General features: G+C 45.5%; 1 protein-coding gene across 5 annotated transcripts in view; it reads right to left on the bottom strand.

Moving 5' to 3' along the window:
* si:ch211-236h17.3 (carbohydrate sulfotransferase 11) overlaps window positions 1-21,465 on the bottom strand; it is a 47,988-nt gene that overhangs the window by 3,661 nt on the left and 22,862 nt on the right. For 2 of the 5 annotated variants that reach the window (XM_061784998.1, XM_061784995.1), the window contains exons 2-5: window positions 19,245-19,324; window positions 14,293-14,479; window positions 14,068-14,198; window positions 13,819-13,964 (exon numbers count right to left, since the gene is read on the bottom strand). In XM_061784998.1, coding sequence (XP_061640982.1) covers window positions 13,819-13,964; window positions 14,068-14,110 — 189 coding nt within the window. In that variant the 5' untranslated portion in view covers window positions 14,111-14,198; window positions 14,293-14,479; window positions 19,245-19,324. Of the gene's footprint in view, window positions 1-13,818; window positions 13,965-14,067; window positions 14,218-14,292; window positions 14,480-19,244; window positions 19,325-21,465 lie in introns of all 5 variants that reach the window. The other 3 variants (XM_061784997.1, XM_061784999.1, XM_061785000.1) reach the window with 3 other exon arrangements.

Raw genomic sequence — 21,465 nt, 5'->3', positions numbered from 1 at the left:
AAATACAAGCAAACTGAGGAATGAGGAACTCCTAGATAAAACACGAGTGGCTGGAGGGAGCTGAGGGGTGAGAACAAGTAGAGACAATAACCAAACGAGCCATGAACAACATGGGACACAGGAAAAGATGAAACAAAACTAAATATAATCTAAACTGGCGGCACAGTGGTCGACTGGTTGAGCGTCAGCCTCACAGTTCTGAGGACCCGGGTTCAATCCCCGGCCCCGCCTGTGTGGAGTTTGCATGTTCTCCCCGTGCCTGCGTGGGTTTTCTCCGGGCACTCCGGTTTCCTCCCACATCCCAAAAACATGCATTAATTGGAGACTAAAATTGCCCGTAGGCATGACTGTGAGTGCGAATGGTTGTTTGTTTGTCTGTGGCCTGCGATTGGCTGGCAACCGGTTCAGGGTGTACCCCGCCTCCTACCCGATGACAGCTGGGATAGGCTCCAGCACGCCCGTGACCCTAGTGAGGAGAAGCGGCTCAGAAAATGGATGGATGGATGGTTCATGTTGATCACGTCATTCTGTAACCTGTGTGGCCTTCATGGTGCCTAACCGTGTGGTCGCCTCTCTAGTTCTATGTTTTTGTGTTTTTCGTTCGTCTTTGGAGACATTATGCAACTTATTTACACAAGGGAAGACTTAGTAAACATTCGGGAGTCTACTCCGGACTTTCTTTCACCAACTTTTACAAATTTTCTCCAGCACGCCCACAACCCTAGTGAGGAGAAGCGGCTCAGAAAATGGATGGATGGATAATCTAAACTGAAACACAGATCATGACAGTACCGCCCCTTAAGGGACAGATCCCAGACATCCCCAAAAGTCACAACAGAAATTTTCCAAAACTGGGCGGGTGGAAGGGGCATGGACGAGGGTTCAAGGTACGTCCATCAGGGCCAGTCTGGTGGCCTTTCAGGACGCCATACGTAAGCACCTTGGCTGGGCTATTCGGGAGGTTGGCCAGGATGCCAAGCACAAGGGTTACCACCAGGCTGTTCAGGCAGACGGGCATGAAGCCGGACCCAATGGCAATACAGGGGCCAGACAGGTGGATTGGATGGTGGCCTCATGGCTTGCACCTCATGGGGTGGCGGCTGCTGGATGATCACCGGCGCTGGAGCAGGGTCGGGTGCCGGCTGCTGGACAAGTGCCACGCTGGAGCAGGATCGGGTGGCGGCCGCTGGACGATCACCGCTGGAGCAAGGTCAGGTGACGGCCACAGAGCGTGCAGGAATGGGAGCCTGCTGCATCCGAGGAGCAGGCGCGTGTTCTGCATTGGCTTTTTCAGCCTGCCGTCATAGAGGTTGGGGAGCACAGGAAACAGGGGCAGAGTGTGCAGGAACTAGGGAAGGTGAACTAGAAAACACAGGTACGGTACGGTACAGGTGGTGAAGAATGAGGAAAGGAACGAGTTGACCGCGGCAGGTTTGTAACGAAGACCTGACTTCACAGGCCTGGAATGAGATGTGGAAATAGGTAAAAAAAATGTGGCTTTGAAACAGGCGTGGAATGACGTGACAATGAAACTTGATCTTAACTTGGGTGCCTCCGTTGGCCACCACTCGGCGGTCCCGAATAGACAGTAAAGGTCCGCTGGAAAGGACAGGCATAGACTCAGAGAAACAGGACAAAGGAAATCCTGACAAAAATTGACTGTGACGAGAAAAATTAGGCATACAAATCGGATAGGAAGTTAACTAAATCGGGGTTATCGTCATCATCTGAAAAGTCAGAATCTAAAATAGTAGGTGAAGGGGAAATCTTGGTTGGTTCATTCTGTCATTATGCGTCTTGTGTCTTTTGTGGTATTGGAAGCAAAAAGGTGGAGGACCCAAGTCCAGGGAAGCAGGTGAGTCAGGAGTGCAGAATTCTCAAAAAAAGGCAAACAAGGTGCATTGAATGATTAACAAATAATATATATTAATAAAAAAATAAATAAACCCGATTCCAAGCAACAACAAAAAAAAAACACTGGGAACAACCCACCACAAAGGGAAAAAAGACATGACCAGGAAATTGACTGCCAATAACAAACGACATAGGACAATGAACCAACAAGGACTGAAAGAAACCAGGGAAGTAAACACAAGCATCGGATGACGGACCAGAATTTCCTCAAAGCCGTCCGGAAGTTGTTTTCCATGGCCTCGCCGAACTCCTCGCAAGCCCGGGTTTTTGCCTCAGCAACCACCAAAGCTGCGTTCTACTTGGCCAGCCGGTACACATCAGCTGCCTCCAGAGCCCCACAAGCCAAAAAGGCCCGATAAGACTCTTTCAGTTTGACGGCATCCCTTACCCCTGGTTAGAGTTGGGCATCGTTTGAATTTTAGTGATTCCGGTCCTGATTCAAGTTCCTCATTTCGATTCCGGTTCCAAACGATTCTCGATTCGGATTCTTTTAGGAGGCTGGGTCAAAAACGTTTGTATGATTTAAATAAACGGTGTTTAAATTATGAACATCCATTTTCTTAGCAGCCCACAGCATAGACTTAAATTAACATTTGACGCGGGGTTCTTTATATATATATATATATATATATATATATATATATATATATATACACGTACACACACACACACACAGACACACACACACACACGCCGACTGTTAGGAAATGTGCCTCACAGTTCTGAGGACATGGGTTCAGATCTGGCCTCGCCTGTGTGGCATTTTCATGTTCTCCCTGTGTCTGTGTGGGTTTCCTCCCACATTCCAAAAACATGCATGGTAGGATAATTGAAGACTCTAAATTGCTCCTGAGTGTGAATGTCAGTGTGAATGATTACAAACAAACATGCAAGCTCATTTTGACCCATGTTTTTACATAAAACAATAGAAAACAGATTTTATTGTCATGGGAACATTAAGTTCAAAAAAATTTATCCATATCTATACAGGGCGATCACACAATAGGGTTTCCTTTGTTTGAGACAAGGCATGTGATGTGGTGTTTCAAGTTCAACTGGCAAGCCAGTCTTGGCCCAAATAAAACAAAACGTCTAAAACGAATGTACTAGGGTCATAACATGTTTGGGCACGGAATCGCTCTATTTTTCTTAACTTGCCAAGCCAGGTTAATAGTGTATCCATCCATCCATCCGTCCATTTTCTGTATTACCTTTACTTCTTAGATCTTGTTAATTTGAAAGTAGATTTCCCCCAATTATTTCATTTTGACATTTTTTATGTTTTTTTTTTTTTTTTTTTTTTTACTGTAAAGTGGCATTTTTGTTTTTAGGAACACTAAGTTAAATTCAGCTCGAAAAAAGACTACTCATCCAAAACCTTATTCTCAAAGGGATGTCAAGTATTGCTAGTTTTATCTTGTTCAGTGCTGAACTTTATTATGGGGTGCAGACAGAAGAAAGATCTTAAGAGAAAAAAAGCAACTCTTCAAGTTAATTAAGTTTGCTGAAGATTGATTGTTTTCCAGCTTGCATACATTTTCCTACGCCAAGGATGCTTAACTAGAAACAGCTTGAGCGGACTTTCTTTAAGAGAAAGGCCGTGATGCTCTCACAAACTATAATCTGTGGCAAATTATCTGTGTCTGTAGGATCAAAAACAACGGAATTGAATGATTTTCAAAAACCAACAAAGACTAACAGAGGGGGAAAAAAGCTTAAATATTCAGCGTGGGGAAAGTTTGACTCCTGCATTCTATAGAAGTCACGGCTGGAGGCGTCCATGTTTCTTTTTCTATGCCAAGTTCTGTACACATCTCTTTAGATTTACAGATCTCTCTACAATGGTCAATTTATCACTTCTTTAGTTTGTTTATTACTAATTTAAAAGCTTGGTTTGAAGCATAATTTTTTTTACATTCATTATAAATGTATCAGCCGAGATGACCACAATGTATCCCATTGGGAATCCTTCACTTGTTAATGACACTATGGATGTGCCATACAAGTTGAAAAACAAAGAATTTTGGTTCCAATAAAAAGGTAATTTCAAATGAAATTGCCAATGGTTTTACTACAAAAATTATAAATTTACCCTGCCAGCAAGACCATGCATTCTATACTAAACATCCAAAAATCAAATGCCTCTTGAGTCAGTCTTTTTCTTCTTTTCCAGTTACAGTAAAGCTGCTGAGTTCTTCATTGTCTGCAGCCTGACACTGCCAAGGCAAACACATCAATAAATGTCACTGTGGTAATTCAACCAAGATGTCTGACCTTTTTTTCCGAAACAAAAGTATCAAAGAATCAGTGATTGGCATGAAGAACACTACTACAACAAAGACACCAGGGAGATAACGGGAGATTTGTATATCAGCCAGGATCCTCATTCACCGAGGTGAAACTAAACTGAGCTTGTACAGCCATTTACATATACTGGCTCAGATTCAAACGCATGGGTTCTTATACAACCACACACACAACCACACACACACACACACACACACTCACACTCACACACACACACACACTCTTTTATTTGACCCATATTTAAGAGAAAAACAAAAAAATCAACACTGCAGTTTTATTTTTGCTAAAACAGAACACTAAGCATATAGAAGAGCCTGAAAATATGTTCCAAAACTAAAATCTAAAGTCTAGGACAGTGGTTCTCAAGTGGAGGGTCAGGACCCAAAAGTGGGTCACGGACAAATTTCGTGTGGGTCGCGGACAGCTTGTAAAAACTTACCAAGCTTACCAAGTTCCCACATAAAACATAGGAAAGCAACGAAAAGCATAGCTGTCTTGTGCTTTAGTCACTAGTTTACTCCATAAACAAATAAAGTGCAGGTCAACCTCTGGCTAGCGGATGCAATGGCGAGCAATATGCTTTTGGTGGTACATAAAACTCATTTGAAACGGCTTTTGAAAATATAATATACTATACGTGCGTTGTCAGCAGTGATTCCACCATGTTGAGTAACGAGCAATGTAACGCTTTACTGTATCCAGGAAAGTAATCAGATTACAGTTACTTCATCAAACTAATAATAGTTACTATTGAGTCCACAATTATTCTTAGCAAGCAATCCTTTATAGCTGATGACTTGAAGAAGCAGCAGCCCATCTGTCCAGTAGCATTTTACCAAAGGAGCAGACCGCTTCCTTGCTAACATATTGAGGAAAATGACAGGGAGGGACACTGTTTATCATACAATCCACAGTGAAGATGTAGTAAATATAAAGGTGCAAAGAAATGCACATCTTCACTGTTGCCACACTATTTGTGTTATTTTCCTGAGTAAAAAGTTTATTTTTATTGTTGTTACTTTTTTATTTACACTTTGAGAATAGAGTTTTACTGGCATGTTAAGCACGCAATGCTGTGTGGGTTAATTATTTATACGGAAGTGCGCGGTCAGAAAACGTTATGGAGGTAAGGACTGACTCAATGAACGACTGCTGGTGAGCTGGTTTAACACGCTGCAACGCTAACATTCATGTAAGTAAGTGCTTCTCCCCCCTGTCAATCGCCCACAGCTTTGCTAGTTAAACAGCTGCGTAAACTTGTCACCAGGAACAAAAACATGTGTGCCTGGGCGTGCTCATGTGGGTTGCTGGGGGATGGAATTTCTCAGTTAAGAGTCTTTAGAGAAGTGTACTTGAGAATGGTCTGCTTGTTTACTTGTTTAGGTACTTACTGTATTTGGCTCAGTTAATGAACAACTCAACTTCACTAATATTTAATTTATTGGTTCATGTTGGGTGGCACGGTGGACGACTGGTTAGAGCGTCAGCCTCACAGTTCTGAGGACCCGGGTTCAATCCCCGGCCCCGCCTGTGTGGAGTTTGCATGTTCTCCCCGTGCCTGCGTGGGTTTTCTCCGGGCACTCCGGTTTCCTCCAACATCCCAAAAACATGCATTAATTGGAGACTCTAAATTGCCCGTAGGCATGACTGTGAGTGCGAATGGTTGTTTGTTTGTATGTGGCCTGCGATTGGCTGGCAACCAGTTCAGGGTGTACCCCGCCTCCTGCCCGATGACAGCTGGGATAGGCTCCAGCACGCCCGCGACCCTAGTGAGGAGAAGCGGCTCAGAAAATGGATGGATGGATGGTTCATGTTGATCACGTCATTCTGTAACCTGTGTGGCCTTCATGGTGCCTAACCGTGTGGTCGCCTCTCTAGTTCTATGTTTTTGTGTTTTTCGTTCGTCTTTGGAGACATTATGCAACTTATTTACACAAGGGAAGACTTAGTAAACATTCGGGAGTCTACTCCGGACTTTCTTTCACCAACTTTTACAAAAAAAATTTTCTTGGAGTTACTCATTGTTGGAGTGTCTGTGATCTACAAGGGGGAAACGAGCCAGCGAGCAGGTCAAGCTCCGGAAAAGAGTATTCTGAATGCCGCTCCCATCGATTCAACTCTCAAATCTACGCTCACTCCCCAATAAAATGGACGAGCTTCATCTTCTCATAAAGACTAAAAGACTTTGGACGCTTCGGCGCCCTGCGCTTCACGGAGACATGGCTGTGTGAACGCGTCCCTGATGGGGCCGTAATGCTTCCGGACTTCCAACTACACCGAGCGGACCGCGTCATGGAACTATCAGGGAAAACAAAAGGCGGCTGAATATGCTTCTATATCAATGAAATACAATGTACCGATCTCTCACAGCTCAACACACACTGCAGCCCGGACTTGGAGTCGCTGTTTTTGAGCTGTAAGCAATTCTACTTGCCACGAGAGTTCACCTCTTTCATCCTCGTGGGTGTCTACATTCCTCCCCAGGCTGACACGAATGCTGTACTGCTAACGCTCACTGAACAAGAAAAGAACTTCAAAAAATGCACCCAGATTCACCGCTCATTATTCTTGGGGACTTGAACGAAGCTAAACTCAACTACGAACTCCCTAAATACAAACAGCACATTGACTGTCTTACCGGGGTGGTGAAAACAATGAAGAAATTGACCAATGAAGCAAAGACAGAACTTCAAGGCTGTACAGACTGGAGTGTCTTTGAAACTTCAACTGGCAGCCTAAATGAATATACGGACAGAGTCACATTGTATATCAGTTTCTGTGTGTGTACCAACAAAGACATTTTGAATGTTCTATAACAACAAGCCGTGGTTCACTGCCAAACTTAAGCAACTTCGCCAGGCTAAAGAGGATGCCGATCGAGGTGGGGACAGAGCCATGTACAATCGCGCTAGAAATTAGCTGACAAAAGACATTAACATTGCAAAAGACAAATTATGCAAAAAAGCTGGAAAACAGTTTACTGCCCACGAGTCTAAGTCAGTATGGCGAGGATTAAAATAGTTAACTAACTACAAGTGACCATCCCCCCAAGTCTAGAACAAACGAGGACTAGCTGACGATTTGAACACCTTCTACTGCACATTTGAAAAGGACACTTTCACACCCCAGACCCACCAAGCCGCACCACCACCACATCTCTGACTTCTGCGTTGAACATTCATGAACAGGAGGTGAGACGCATCTTTAAACTACAAACGACCAACAAAGCGTTGGGCCCACACCTTATGACCCCATCCTGCCTAAAGTCTGCGCAGACCAGCTCGCTCCAGTCTTCACAGAGATCTTCAATAGATCTCTGGAACTGTGTGAAGTACCATCCTGTTTGAAATGCTCCACCATCTTCCCAGTCCCCAAGAAACCCGCAATCTCCGTTCTGAACGACTACAGGCCCGTCGTCCTAACATTTACGCGAGGATCCTGTTTGTGGACTTCAGCTCTGCGTTCAACACCATCATCTCCGAACTCCTCTCCGACAAGCTTCTCCAGCTCAGCATCTCACCTGCCATCTGCCAGTGGATTTATAGCTTCCTGAGGGGCAGGACACAGCAGATGTGGCTCAGGGACACCACCTCATCCACACGCACCATCAGCACCCGGTCGCCCCAAGAATGTGTCCTTTCTCCGCTGCTCTTCTCTCTATATACAAACGACTACACCTGAACACACCCGGCTGTCAAACTCCTGAAGTTTGCAGACAATACCATAGGCATCGGCAACATCAAAGACGAGTCTGCGTATTAACAGGAAATGGAGGAGCTGGAGATTTGGTGCGTCCGACACAACCTGGAGCTGTACACGCTCAAGACTGTAGAGATGATTGTGGACTTCAGGAAGCATTGTTTGCCACAGCTTCCCCTCACGCTGTCCAACTGCCCTGTGTCAACCTTCGAAATCTTCAAGTTCCTGGGAATTACAGTCTCTCAGGACCTGAAGTGGGAGACCAACGTCAACTCCATCCTCAAAAAGGCCCAGCAAAGGATGCACTTCCTGCAGCTTCTGAGGAAGCACGGCCTACCACAGGAGCTGTTGAGGCAGTTCTACACAGCACTCATCGAATGAGTCCTGCATTCATCCATCACAGTCTGGTGTGGTGCTGCCAGAAAATAGGACAAACTCTGACTACAACGGACAATCAGGACTGCCAGAAAAATCTTAAAAATTACTTATAACGCAAACATAACTTATAACTTACTTAATAAATAATTAGAACCCCCTACCCACCCTTGAGGACTTGCACACTGCCAGAACTAAGACAGGAGCATGAAAAATCCTCTTGGACCCTCCACATCCTGGTCAACACCTCTTCCAGCTCCTTCCCTTGGGTAGGATCGAATAATGCAAACTAAAACCACCAGACATTCCAACAGCTTCTTCCGTCTTAAATTGCTAGTGGCTAAGTGACTCTCCATAGTGTGTTTTTATGTTTTGTTTTTTTTGTCTGAGTTTGTTTTCACATTTCTGTTGGGCTAATTATATATTACTCGTGCACTCACTGTAGTAGTCTCGCCACGCTGCACTATTTGCATATCTGTTGTTGACCAATACAGGCCACTCATGCCAGAGTAGCATCTGCCCCATTTGCAGACTGACTGAGGCGTATCTGCAACATTTTCACAATCAACATTGTCCCAGATTATCGCACAACTCGTTACTTTAAACTGCATACAGTCCTTGAAGTCTCGGCGCCCTTTGCACAATGGTCATTGCACCGGACTATTGCGAGATTAGTCATTCGAACTGCTCTAAGTGCTAGAAGACTCTGCATCTTTTTGCACAATTGTCCAAAAAAATAAAAAAAAATAAAAAATTGTACCGGCATTATCAGATAACTAGTAACCCTTCATTGCTCAGTGACTGTTTTTGTCAATGTCTTTATTTCTCAAACATGTTCTCTGTCAATTGACTGTCTGTTGTCATACTAAAGCGGCTCCAACGACCGGAGACAAATTCCTTGTGTGTTTTTTGGACATACTTGGCAAATAAAGATGATTCTGATTCTGATTCTGAAAAGCATTTATTGTCAAACTGGCTGTCTATTGTCGCAGTAGAGCGTCTCCAACTACCGCAGATGAATTCCTTGTATGTTTTTGACATACTTGGCAAATAAAGAGGATTCTGATTCTGGTATATTACCAAGTAATGGGTATGGTTAAGCTAATTCTCTTTTTGTACTGTGGATAAGTGATATTCCTGCCACTTTCCAGATGTTGGAAGTCACTAAAAAATGTGTTACTTTTGAAATCAAGTAATAAGTAAAGTAACTAAGTTACTTTTAAGCTCAAGTAATCAGTAAAGTAACTAACTGTAACTGTGGCAACACAGGTTATCAGAGACTATTTTTAAACAAAACGTGGTGTTTGTTCTTGATTTCTAGAAAAGTGGGTCATGACTTTGCAGCTAAAAGAGAATGCGGGTCCCAGGGTGACAACAGTTGAAAATCACTGGTCTAGTAAAATGTAAGGGAAAGGTGTGAACAACAATCTTCTTCTTTTCCTTTCGGCTTGTCCCGTTAGGGGTCGCCACAGCGCGTCATCCTTTTCCATGAGAGCCTATCTCCTGCATCCTCCTCTCGAACACCAACTGCCATCATGTCTTCCCTCACGACATCCATCAACCTTCTCTTTGGTCTTCCTCTAGCTCTCTTGCCTGGCAGCTCCATCCTCATCATCCTTCTACCAATATACTCACTCTCTCTCCTCTGGACGTGTCCAAACCATTGAAGTCTGCTCTCTCTAACTTTGTCTCCAAAACATCGAACCTTGGCTGTCCCTCTGATGAGCTCATTTCTAATTTTATCCAACCTGGTCACTCCGAGAGTGAACCTCAACATCTTCATTTCCGCCACCTCCAGCTCTGCTTCCTGTTTTCTCTTCAGTGCCACTGTCTCTAATCCATACACCATGGCTGGCCTCACCACTGTTTTATAAACTTTGCCCTTCATCCTAGCAGAGACTCTTCTGTCACATAACACACCTGACACCTTCCTCCACCCGTTCCAACCTGCTTGGACCAGTTTCTTCACTTCCTGACCACACTCACCATTGCTCTGGACGGTTGACCCCAAGTATTTAAAGTCCTCTACCCTTGCCATCTCTTCTCCCTGTAGCCTCATTCTTCCCCCACCACCCCTCTCATTCATGCACATATATTCTGTTTTACTTCGGCTAATCTTCATTCCTCTTCTTTCCAGTGCATGCCTCCATCTTTCTAACTGTTCCTCCAGCTGCTCCCTGCTTTCACTGCAGATCACAATGTCATCTGCAAACATCATGGTCCACGGGGATTCCAGTCTAACCTCATCTGTCAGCCTATCCATCACCACTGCAAAAAGGAAGGGGCTCAGGGCTGATCCCTGATGCAGTCCCATGTCCACCTTAAATTCTTCTGTCACACCGACAGCACACCTCACCGCTGTTCTGCTGCCCTCGTACATGTCCTGTATTATTCTAACATACTTCTCTGCCACTCCAGACTTCCGCATGAAGTACCACAGTTCCTCTCTGGGTACTCTGTCATAGGCTTTCTCTAGATCTACAAAGACACAATGTAGCTCCTTCTGACCTTCTCTGTACTTTTCCATCAACATCCTCAAGGCAAATAATGCATCTGTGGTACTCTTTCTAGGCATGAAACCATACTGTTGCTCGCAAATACTCACTTCTGTCCTGAGTCTAGCCTCCACTACTCTTTCCCATAACTTCATTGTGTGGCTCATCAACTTTATTCCTCTATAGTTGCCACAGCTCTGCACATCACCTTTGTTCTTAAAAATGGGCACCAGTACACTTTTCCTCCATTCCTCAGGCATCTTCTCACGCACTAGAATTCTATTGAACAAGCTGGTCAAAAACTCCACAGCCACCTCTCCTAGATGCTTCCATACCTCCACAGGAATGTCATCAGGACCAACTGCCTTTCCATTTTTCATTCTCTTTAATGCCTTTCTAACTTCCCCCTTACTAATCATTGCCACTTCCTGGTTCACCACACTTGCCTCTTCTACTCTCCCTTCTCTATCATTTTCCTCATTCATCAACTCCTCGAAGTATTCTTTCCATCTACCTAGCACACTGCTGGCACCAGTCAACATATTTCCATCTCTATCCTTAATCACCCTAACCTGCTGCACATCCTTCCCATCTCTATCCCTCTGTCTGGCCAGCCTGTATAGATCCTTTTCTCCTTCTTTAGTGTCCAACCTGCCATACATGTCATCATATGCCTCTTGTTTGGCCTTTGCCACCTCTACCTTTGCCCTGTGTCGCATCTCAATGTATTCCTTTCGCCTCTCCTCGGTCCTCTCAGTGTCCCACTTCTTCTTAGCTAACCGTTTTCCTTGTATGATTTCCTGTACTATGAGGTTCCACCACCAAGTCTCCTTCTCTCCTTTCCTGCCAGAAGATACACCAAGTACTCTCCTGCCTGCTTCTCTGATCACCTTGGCTGCAGTGGTCCAGTCTTCTGGAAGCTCTTCCCGTCCACCGAGAGCCTGTATCACCTCTTCCCGAAAAGCTGCACAACACTCGTCCTGTCTCAGCTTCCACCACGTGGTTCTCTTCTCTGCCTTTGTCTTCCTAATTTTCCTCCCCACCACCAGAGTCATCTTACACACCACCATCCTATGCTGTCTAGCCACACTCTCCCCTACCACTACCTTACAGTTGGTAACCTCCTTCAGATTACATCGTCTGCACAAGATGTAATCCACCTGTGTGCTTCTACCTCCGCTCTTGTAGGTCACCCTATGTTCGTGCCTCTTCTGGAAAAAAGTGTTCACTCCAGCCATTTGCATCCTTGTTACCACCATCTGTCCCTCCAAGTTCCTTTCCTGGATACCGTACTTACGCATCACTTCTTCATCACCCTTATTACCTTCACCAACATGTCCATTACAATCTGCACCAATTACGACTCTCTCTCTGTCTGGGATGCTCAGAACTACATCATCTAGCTCCTTCCAGAATTTCTCTTTCACCTCAAGGTCACATCCTACCTGTGGGGCATAGCCACTAATCACATTACACATAACACCCTCAATTTCAAATTTCAGCCTCATCACTCGATCTGATACTCTTTTCACCTCCAAGACATTCTTAGCCAACTCTTCTTTTAAAATAACCCCGACTCCATTTCTCTTCCCATCTACACCATGGTAAAATAATTTAAACCCTGCCCCTAAACTTCTAGCCTTACTGCCTTTCCACCTGGTCTCCTGGACACACAATATATCAACCTTTCTCCTAATCATCATGTCAACCAACTCCCGAGATTTTCCTGTCATAGTCCCAACATTCAAAGTCCCCACATTCAGTTCTAGGCTCTGTGTTTTCCTCTTCTCTTTCTGCCGAAGAACCCGCTTTCCACCTCTTCTTCTTCTTCTTCTTCTTCGACTTCGACTTCGACCCACAGTAGCTGAATTTCCAACAGCGCCCTGCAGGTTGACGGCGCCGGTGGCGGACGTTGTTAACCCGGGTCACGACCGATCCGGTATGGAATTCTTTGGATGAACGCTCATATTTGTTTGGCAAGGTTTTAAGCCGGATGCCCTTCCTGACGCAACCCTCTGCATTTATCCGGGCTTGGGACCGGCCTACAGTTTGCACTGACTTGTGCCCCCCATAGGGCTGCATTGAAAGGTGTGAACAACAATGCTCATTCTAAATGACCAGACGGTATCTAGAAATTAAAAAGCCATTCTTAATTTAGAACACTGCATATAATAAGCTATACCTTGACACAAAGTTTTTGTTCATACACTTTAAATACTGCATGTGTCATGAACGGAACAGAGGATAGGACCCAAAAATGCACGACTCCAAAACAAATGTACAGTTTCAAAAAAGAGAGGTTTAATATACGGGCAGAGGTCGGTACACAGGTAGGCAATCTAAAAAAGGCAACAGTATCCAAAAACGTGAGATTGATAATCGGAACAGGGTCTAGTCTTACTGTGAGTCTGTGACGTGGAATCAAGGAATGCTGGAACGCGGCGACAAGGTACAACGAACTAGGGACTAGAAAGAATGAGACATGAGGTTATATGCAAGGGGTAATAGGGTGAACGAGGCCCAGGTGGTGAAGATGCTCTCAGGGGCAGGTGTGTACGAGACAGGTGTGAAACAACAACCGGAACACACAGCCATGACAGTACCACCACCCACCCCCACCCCTTAACGGCCGGCCCCAGACGGCCCTGAAGCCCCTGGATGCGCAACGTGGAAGTCCCGAATGAGCGAGTCATCCACGATAAAGGCAGACGGCACCCAAGAACGTTCCTCCGGCCCGTAGCCCTGCCAGTCCACCAGATATTGAAACCCCCTCCCCATCCAACGACAACAAGTGAAGACAGGGCCCCTATCCATAAACCGGGGGGGAGGACGGGGCCTGGAAGGTGGGACCAGAGGGCTTGAGCAGACTGACGTGAAAAGCAGGGTGGACCCGCATCGACCTTGGGAGCCTAAGCTTCATGTTGAGGACCTTTGTGATGGGGAGGGGCTCAACGAACCTGGGAGCGAGCTTCCGGAACTCCATCCGGAGTGGAATATGCTTGGCGAAGAGCCAAACTCGCTGACCTACTTTGTAGTTCGGGGCCGGTGTCCTCCTACGGTCAGCTGCGGTTTTGTAGGACCGTCCCTGGCGCAGCAGCATCTGGCGGGCTCGCTCCCACGTCCTCCTGCAGCGTCTCACCAAGGTCAATCCCGCTGGAACTGTGGACTCTGAGGCTATGGCAGGAAATAGAGATGGTTGGTAACCATGCACAACGTGAAAAGGCGATAGACCAGTGGATGCAGAGGGGAGGGAATTGTGAGAGAACTCGATCCAAACCAGTTTCTGAGACCAGGATCGTGGCTCTTATGAAGCGAGACATCGGAGCCCAGTCTCCAAGTCCTGGTTCAGCCTCTCGGTTTGTCCGTTGGTTTCGGGGTGAAACCCAGATGACAGACTGACGGTAGCACCTATGAGATTGCAAAACTCCTTCCATAATTGCGAAATTAATTGGGGATCCCTATCGGATACCACATTCTTGGGGAAACCATGGAACTTGAATACCTGGTGTATCAGTAACTTGGCAGTGTCTTTAGCTGAGGGGAGTTTCGGAAGTGCAATGAAGTGTGCCATCTTCGAGAACCTGTCCACGACTGCGAGAATGGTGGTATTTCCTTTCGATGCCGGTAATCCCGTCACAAAGTCTACGGAGATGTCTGACCAAGGACGAGGCCTTTTTAACACCACATACCTGGCAAGCATTGACATAATTGGTAACATCCCTTCTAACATTGGGCCACCAAAAGCGCTGTTTTTCACAGATTGAGTCTTTGCAATGACTGGGTGACATACAGTCCAGTTAGTGTGAGCCCAGTGAATGACTCTTCCCCTTAAGGTCAGAACCACATAAAGCCTGTTTTCAGGGCAATTTTCAGGGCTAAGAGTGTTCTTCAGAGCCTCAGTGTCAATGTCCCAAACAAAAGCAGAAACGAAACATGACTTGGGCAAAATGGTTTTCGGGTCAGACAAAGAATTATCTGCGCAGAAAATGCACGATAAAGCATCTGGCTTACCATTTTTAGAACCAGGTCGGTAGGATAACGTGAAATTGAATCTAGTGAAGAACAGAGCCCATCTAGCCTGCCTCACATTTAATCTCTTAGCAGATTTAAGATATTCCAGGTTCTTGTGATCTGTCCATACTAAAAATGGAGTATGTGCCCCCTCTAGCCAGTGCCTCCACTCCACCAAAGCCACCTTGACTGCCAGCAGTTCACTGTCCCCAATGTCATAATTTCTCTCGGCTGGGGTCAGTTTTTTGGAGAGATAAACACGAGGATGTAACTTACCATCCTTGAGACATTTCTGGGAGAGCACTGCTCCTATACCGGCATCAGACGCATCAACTTCTACCACAAAATGCTGTTTGAGATCTGGCAAAGTGAGGATGGGAGCGGAGGTAAAGCTCGATTTAAGTTTCTGTAAAGCTGCCTGACACAGTGGGTTCCATACGAAAGGTCTGTGTGGCGAGGTAAGATCATGCAAAGGCGAGGCTGTAGAACTGAAATTCCTAATGAACCTTCTGTAGAAATTAGCGAACCCTACGAACCTTTGTACGTCTTTGTGTGACGTGGGAGTGGGCCAATTAGTCACAGCATCAATTTTGATTTCACCTGGAGCCAGCACAAACCCCAGAAGAGAAACGGACGCCTTGTGGAACTCACATTTCTCAGCCTTGACATAAAGTTCGTTCTGCAGTAACTGCTGCAACACAGAGCGGACATGAATGATGTGAGTCTCCTCATCCAGGGAGAAAATCAAAATATCGTCCAAATATACGAAAACGTACACTTTCAACATGTCACGCAAGACATCATTGACAAAGTTCTGGAACACAGCTGGAGCGTTAGTTAGTCCAAAAGGCATCACCAAATACTCTTAATGTCCCGTTGGTGTGTTGAATGCCGTTTTCCATTCATCCCCCTCCCTTATCCTGACTAGAATATATGTATTTCTTATATCAAGTTTGGTGAAAACCTTGGCTCCCTCCAGGAACTCAAAGGCGGTGGAGATGAGAGGAAGAGGGCACCTGTTTTTCACGGTTATGTCGTTGAGACCCCGGTAATCGATACAGGGTCGCAGTCTTGTCCTTCTTGTCCACAAAGAAAAATCAGGCTCCTGCAGGGGATGAAGATGGGCGAATAATCCCGGCTGCCAGTGATTCATCCACATACTCCTTCATAGCCTTGTGAAAAAGAGAATAGCCTCCCTCGTGGGGGTGTGTTTCCAGGCAGCAAGTCAACTGCACAGTCATAAGGTCTGTGGGGTGGAAGAGATTTGGCCTTGGACTTGGAAAAAACTTCTTTAATGTCCTGGTAACAGGTGGGGACTTGAGATAAGTCAGGATCCCCAGATGGGGTCTGTGGATTGTCATTTGAAACATAGCCCTGAACATCACATGGAGGCTTGAAACAGTTTCAAACTGGGTGCAATTGCTGCCCCATGACATAACCTGCCCAGAGGACCAGTCAATGTGGGGGTTATGTAATTTCAACCATGGGTTCCCTAAAATAAGGTCATGATTCTTGGCGTCAAAAACATGAAAACTAATGCGTTCCGAGTGGGAATCAGGAAATGTCAATATAAGTGTTTGGGTGCGGTGAGTTATCTTGCCCATAAAACTGCCGTCTGCAGCATATGTGTTGCGGTGGCGTTGTATTTGAAAGGTTCTAAGGTGCATCTGTCTAACGAGGAGGGAGTTGAGTAAGTTTGCATCAGAACCAGAGTCAATTAATACAGGTGTTTGAATTTTGTCCTCCAAGTGCGGGGCGACCCACCCTCCACCAAACTCCATCCAGCTGGCGATCCAAAAGCCTCGTTGATCTTTACGGCGAGAGTGATGAGAGTGTCCAAGTCGGTCGGCAGATCTAGCGGGACCAAATGATCCTTGACGGCCGGGGATAGTCCTTGAAAAAATGCATTGAGCAGTGCCCTATTATTCCACTGACTCTTAGCTGCTAGAATGCGAAACTCAATTGCGTAATCTGACACCCCGCGCTTGCCTTGTTGTAAGGTGACAAGGGAGCGAGCTGCCTCATGATCTGGTGTGGAAAACTGAAAAATTTGCTCCATAGTCTTTACGAAAAAATCCCACGAATGACACGCGGCGGAATTGCAGCTCCATTCAGCAGTAGCCCACGCCTCCGCACGACAAGTCAGGTGAAATGACGAAAGCGAGTTTTGCCCACTCGGTGGGGAAGGCAGCTGCCTGCACCTCAAAGTGGAGTTCGCACTGAGTGATGAACGGCTTAATATTCCCAGAATCTCAAGGGAACCTCTTCGGTCGAGAGAGCTGTGGGCAGACAGCAGCGGAGGAAGAAGGTGGTTGCATGGTAACTGCTTCACATGAAAACGTTGGTACCGTGGCGGCATCAGGTGTTGTGCGAACTGGTTCCTTCTACTGAATCAGTTTCATAAGAACTTCAAACTGCGAGGCCACCAGTCTCATCATATTGTCCTGATGCTCTGACAGTCCCTCTAGATGAAGGTGGAGGGCAGCAAGCTGCTCATCCTGCTTTGAGAGGCGTTGACCCTGCGCTTGAAGGGCTTTGCGCACCAGGTCTGAGTCTGCTGGGTCCATGTTATGGTCAGTTCATTCTGTCATGAACGGAACACAGGATAGGACCCAAAAATGCACGACTCCAAAAAAAATGGATAGTTTCAAAAAGAGAGGTTTAATATACGGGCAGAGGTCGGTACACAGGCAGGCAATCCAAAAAAGGTAACAGTATGCAAAAACGTGAGGCAAAAAGGCGAGGTTGATAATCGGAACAGGGTCTTGTCTTACTGTGAGTCTGTGACGTGGAAACAAGGAATGCTGGAATGTGACGACAAGGTACAACGAACTGGCGACTAGAAAGAATGAGACATGAGGTTAAATGCAAGGGGTAATTCGGGTGAATGAGGCACAGGTGGTGAAGATGCTCTCAGGAGCAGGTGTGTACGAGACAGGAGAAAACAACAACCGGAACACACACCCATGACAGCATGGATCTTAACTTCCATCAATTTCCGGTATCCAGTATTCCTAAAACCTCTCCTGCTGAATACAATGAAATTTTACCGCAATTACCACAGGAATACAATATTTTCAATATGAGACCTAATTCTAACTATTTCCACCTAATAGAATAGTGACTACACAACATCTTTTCACTGAAGATCAAGTTAATGAAATGAAAGTATGGCTTACTTATTAATATAAGCAGTGATTTTGTTACGAATGACTTCTGTTGTATTTATTGCATCCAAAAGGACACTTCAGACTTGAGCAACAGGACACAACCCACTGAGTGAGAACTGGATGTTCTGGGAAGAAAATGCTTCCAATTAGAGAAAGAAGCCAAATCCCCCTGGAGAGCTACATGTTCTCGAGCAAACACATTGGGGAAAACAGCAGGACTGATAAGTAAAACACCGGACTCACACTGTGAAATGAAATGATTCCCGGTTGAGTCAAAATAAAAATAAATCAGAAGATAATAACTCAACACCAGGGACATGCACATCTTTGGGGGCAGGTGCTCAAGCCAATAAAAGGGTAGCCATCACCAAAATTATTCATAAAATTAAGAAAAATACTGATATTACAGAATTAATCAAGGTTAAAACAGAGCAGCTTGATGTTGTTTCTTTACTTTCTGCTTTTGTAGCCTTTTTTCTTTGCATTATGCTGCAAATTATTTTTAACGATAATCAATGTTGTGCATTATATTCAAGAGCGACTTACTGAGTCTCAATCAAGCTACGAGCACAGTAACTCATTTTGGGGGCATTGGCCAAGAACATCAACACTAGCTACCTCAACATACAGAAAAAAAAAAAGTAAAAAAAGTAAATAAATACATAACTCAGATGACTTGTATTCTTTGTAAGGCTATAATTTGAAATACATTGTTTTTTCTAATACATTTACCAGACACATTAGATGCACAAAGTATCTGTATCGGATTGGTATTGTCGATATCATCTTGAATTTTATTTAATATCGGATCACATAGGAAAGTGGTGGTCTTGAATATCATTATTGATCAGCGGCGGTTCCTGCTATTGGCGAATTGGGCAGACGCCCAGGGCCGATAATTTAAAGCACCATCTCAACTTAATTAAAACTGTGGCTGTCCTGTTTTTTCAGGTTTTATAGTGCTGCTCATCTTGCAAGCCAAATCCTGAAAGGGATTACTTCGCCCCCCCCAAACAGAACGCAGCCAAAACAAAATTTAATTCCACCAATGCTTGGAAAAAAAGAAAAAACATATTAGGAGGCTTAAACTGCACTTTTCAGCAATATATTAAATTGGAAAATTATTAGGTTTTCGAATGAGTCCAAAGGGATTAAACGCCATGTAAGGCTTGGCGTTGGTGGCAATGGTCCAAAATAAAAAAAATAAAGGCTTTTGGAGATACACTGCAAACAGCTTGCATGGAGTTTGGGAAGCCTGGTAATTGACACTTACCTGGTCACCATCATAAAGGGCCTGCAGAGGACTCCTCCTGGGTTTCTGCCCACTGCTTCTTTCCCCAAGTTCCTCCGAGGCTGAAGAAACAAAGTACCAGTTATCAAAATATGCTGGAAGGAGCTGCGACCCAAGTGCAAAGATGGAAAAAATACATAAATAAACCTTGACTTAAAGCATCAAGTAGGCCCACACGAGGAAAATATGTGCATTTCAATATTTTTGGTATTTGATGTAGTGCTGTTGTAATGGTGCGTACAAAATGTTGGCAGTCAATGGCTTACTGGGGACACACAGTATTACAGTAAACTGACTTTTTAATGTTGTATACAAATAGTTGCGTCTCTGGAGTATCCACCCAAAGTCAAATGTGAAATAAGCAACCTTTATTAGCTGCCTATTTCTGAAAATGTGTCTGTGAGCAAGTTGTTCATGAACTTCCGCCCCGCTGTTACAAAACAGCTTGGCCAATTAAAACAATAACCATTCCTACACAGAGTTTCTCCATCAAAGACAGCTAGGCTCGCCAAAGTTCTAGAGCAGAAAAAACAATAGCAGTAGCCGAAGCGCTATCATGTCAACGGAAAAAGGAAAGCAGTGCTTCTGTATTTGCATATATTAGCATTATCTAACAGTTTTACCAGCCTTAGTTTCCGATAATAATGTTATAATGTTCAGCTAAGTTGTCGACCTGGGGGGGGTGGGTGGCGGGGAGGGGGGGGGGGGGGGTGCTATTTGTGTTTAGCCATGACATGTGCCACACGACTTGACAAGTGTATTTTGGTGGCTTGTTGATGGTTCAGTTAGCCAGTAATGGCTTCACACAAGGTAAACAAAAGTGCATTAAGTGTCATCCGACCCACAAATTAGCGTTAGATAACAGTGTTAGGTTCTGAAATGTGGCAATTACTTAATATCTCAGTGAAGCGGTATTGGGGCCGAAGGGGGTGGGGGTCGGCGGTGGCGGTGATTACGTTAGGAAATGTGCCCATCTGTCACATATACTATATTGCCAAAAGTATGCCCTCAACTGCCTTGAATCAGATATGAATTTAAGTGATTTCCTGTTCTCAATCCATAGAGTTTAACTATGACATCGGTCCCCCCTCTGCAATTCTAACAAATTAAACTCCTCTGGAAAGACTTTCCATAAGGTTAAGGAGTGTGTTTATGGGAATTTGTGACCATTTTTCCCATAAGCGCATTTGTGAAGTTACACACTAGTGCGTTACACCCCTCCATGACCCGTCACATTATTGTGGTGGAGGGGTTTGTGTGTCCCAATGATCTATCCATCCATCCATTTTCTGAGCCGCTTCTCCTCACTAGGGACGCGGGCATGCTGGAGCCTATCCCAGCTATCATCGGGCAGGAGGCGAGGTACACCCTGAACTGGTTGCCAGCCAATTGCAGGGCACATACAAACAAACAACCATTCGCACTCACATTCACACGTACGGGCAATTTAGAGTCTCCAATTCATGCATGTTTTTGGGATGTGGGAGGAGTGCCCGGAAAAAAACCCCGCAGGCACGGGGGAGAACATGCAAACTCCACACAGGCGGGGCCGGGGATTGAACCAGGGTCATCAGAACTGTGAGGCTGACGCTCTAACCAGTCGGCCACCGTGCCGCCTGTCCCAATGATCCTAGGAGTTAAACTGTCTGGGGCTTTATGCCCCTGGCAGGGTCACCCATGGCAAACAGGTCCTAGGTGAGGGACCAGACAAAGCACGGCTCCAAAAACCCCAATGACAAATACAATTAATGTATTTGTCGCTGGTGGTCGCTGAAGCAAAAACTCAGGCATGGGAGGAGTTCGGTGAGGCCAGGGAGAAAGACTTCCGGATGGCTTCGAGGAAATTCTGGTCCATCATCCGGCGTCTCAGTAGGGGGAAGCAGTGCACCATCAACACTGTGTATAGTGGGGATGGGGCTCTGGTGACCTCGACTCGGGACGTTGTGAGCCGGTGGGGAGAATACTTCGAAGACCTCCTCAATTCCACCGACACGCCTTCCCATGAGGGAGCAGAGTCTGGGTTCTCTGAGGCGGGCTCTCCTATCTCTGGGGGTGAGGTCACCGAGGTGGTTAAAAAGCTCCTCGGTGACAGGGCCCGGGGGTGGATGAGATTCGCCCAGAGTTCCTCAGGGCTGTCCTGATTGACACGCCTCTGCAACATCATGTGGACATCGGGGACAGTGCCTCTGGATTGGCAGACTGG

The sequence above is a fragment of the Phyllopteryx taeniolatus genome, chromosome 9, assembly GCF_024500385.1.
Source record: "Phyllopteryx taeniolatus isolate TA_2022b chromosome 9, UOR_Ptae_1.2, whole genome shotgun sequence".
Lineage (NCBI taxonomy): Eukaryota > Metazoa > Chordata > Actinopteri > Syngnathiformes > Syngnathidae > Phyllopteryx > Phyllopteryx taeniolatus.
This window is presented reverse-complemented; position numbering and strand designations above follow the sequence as displayed.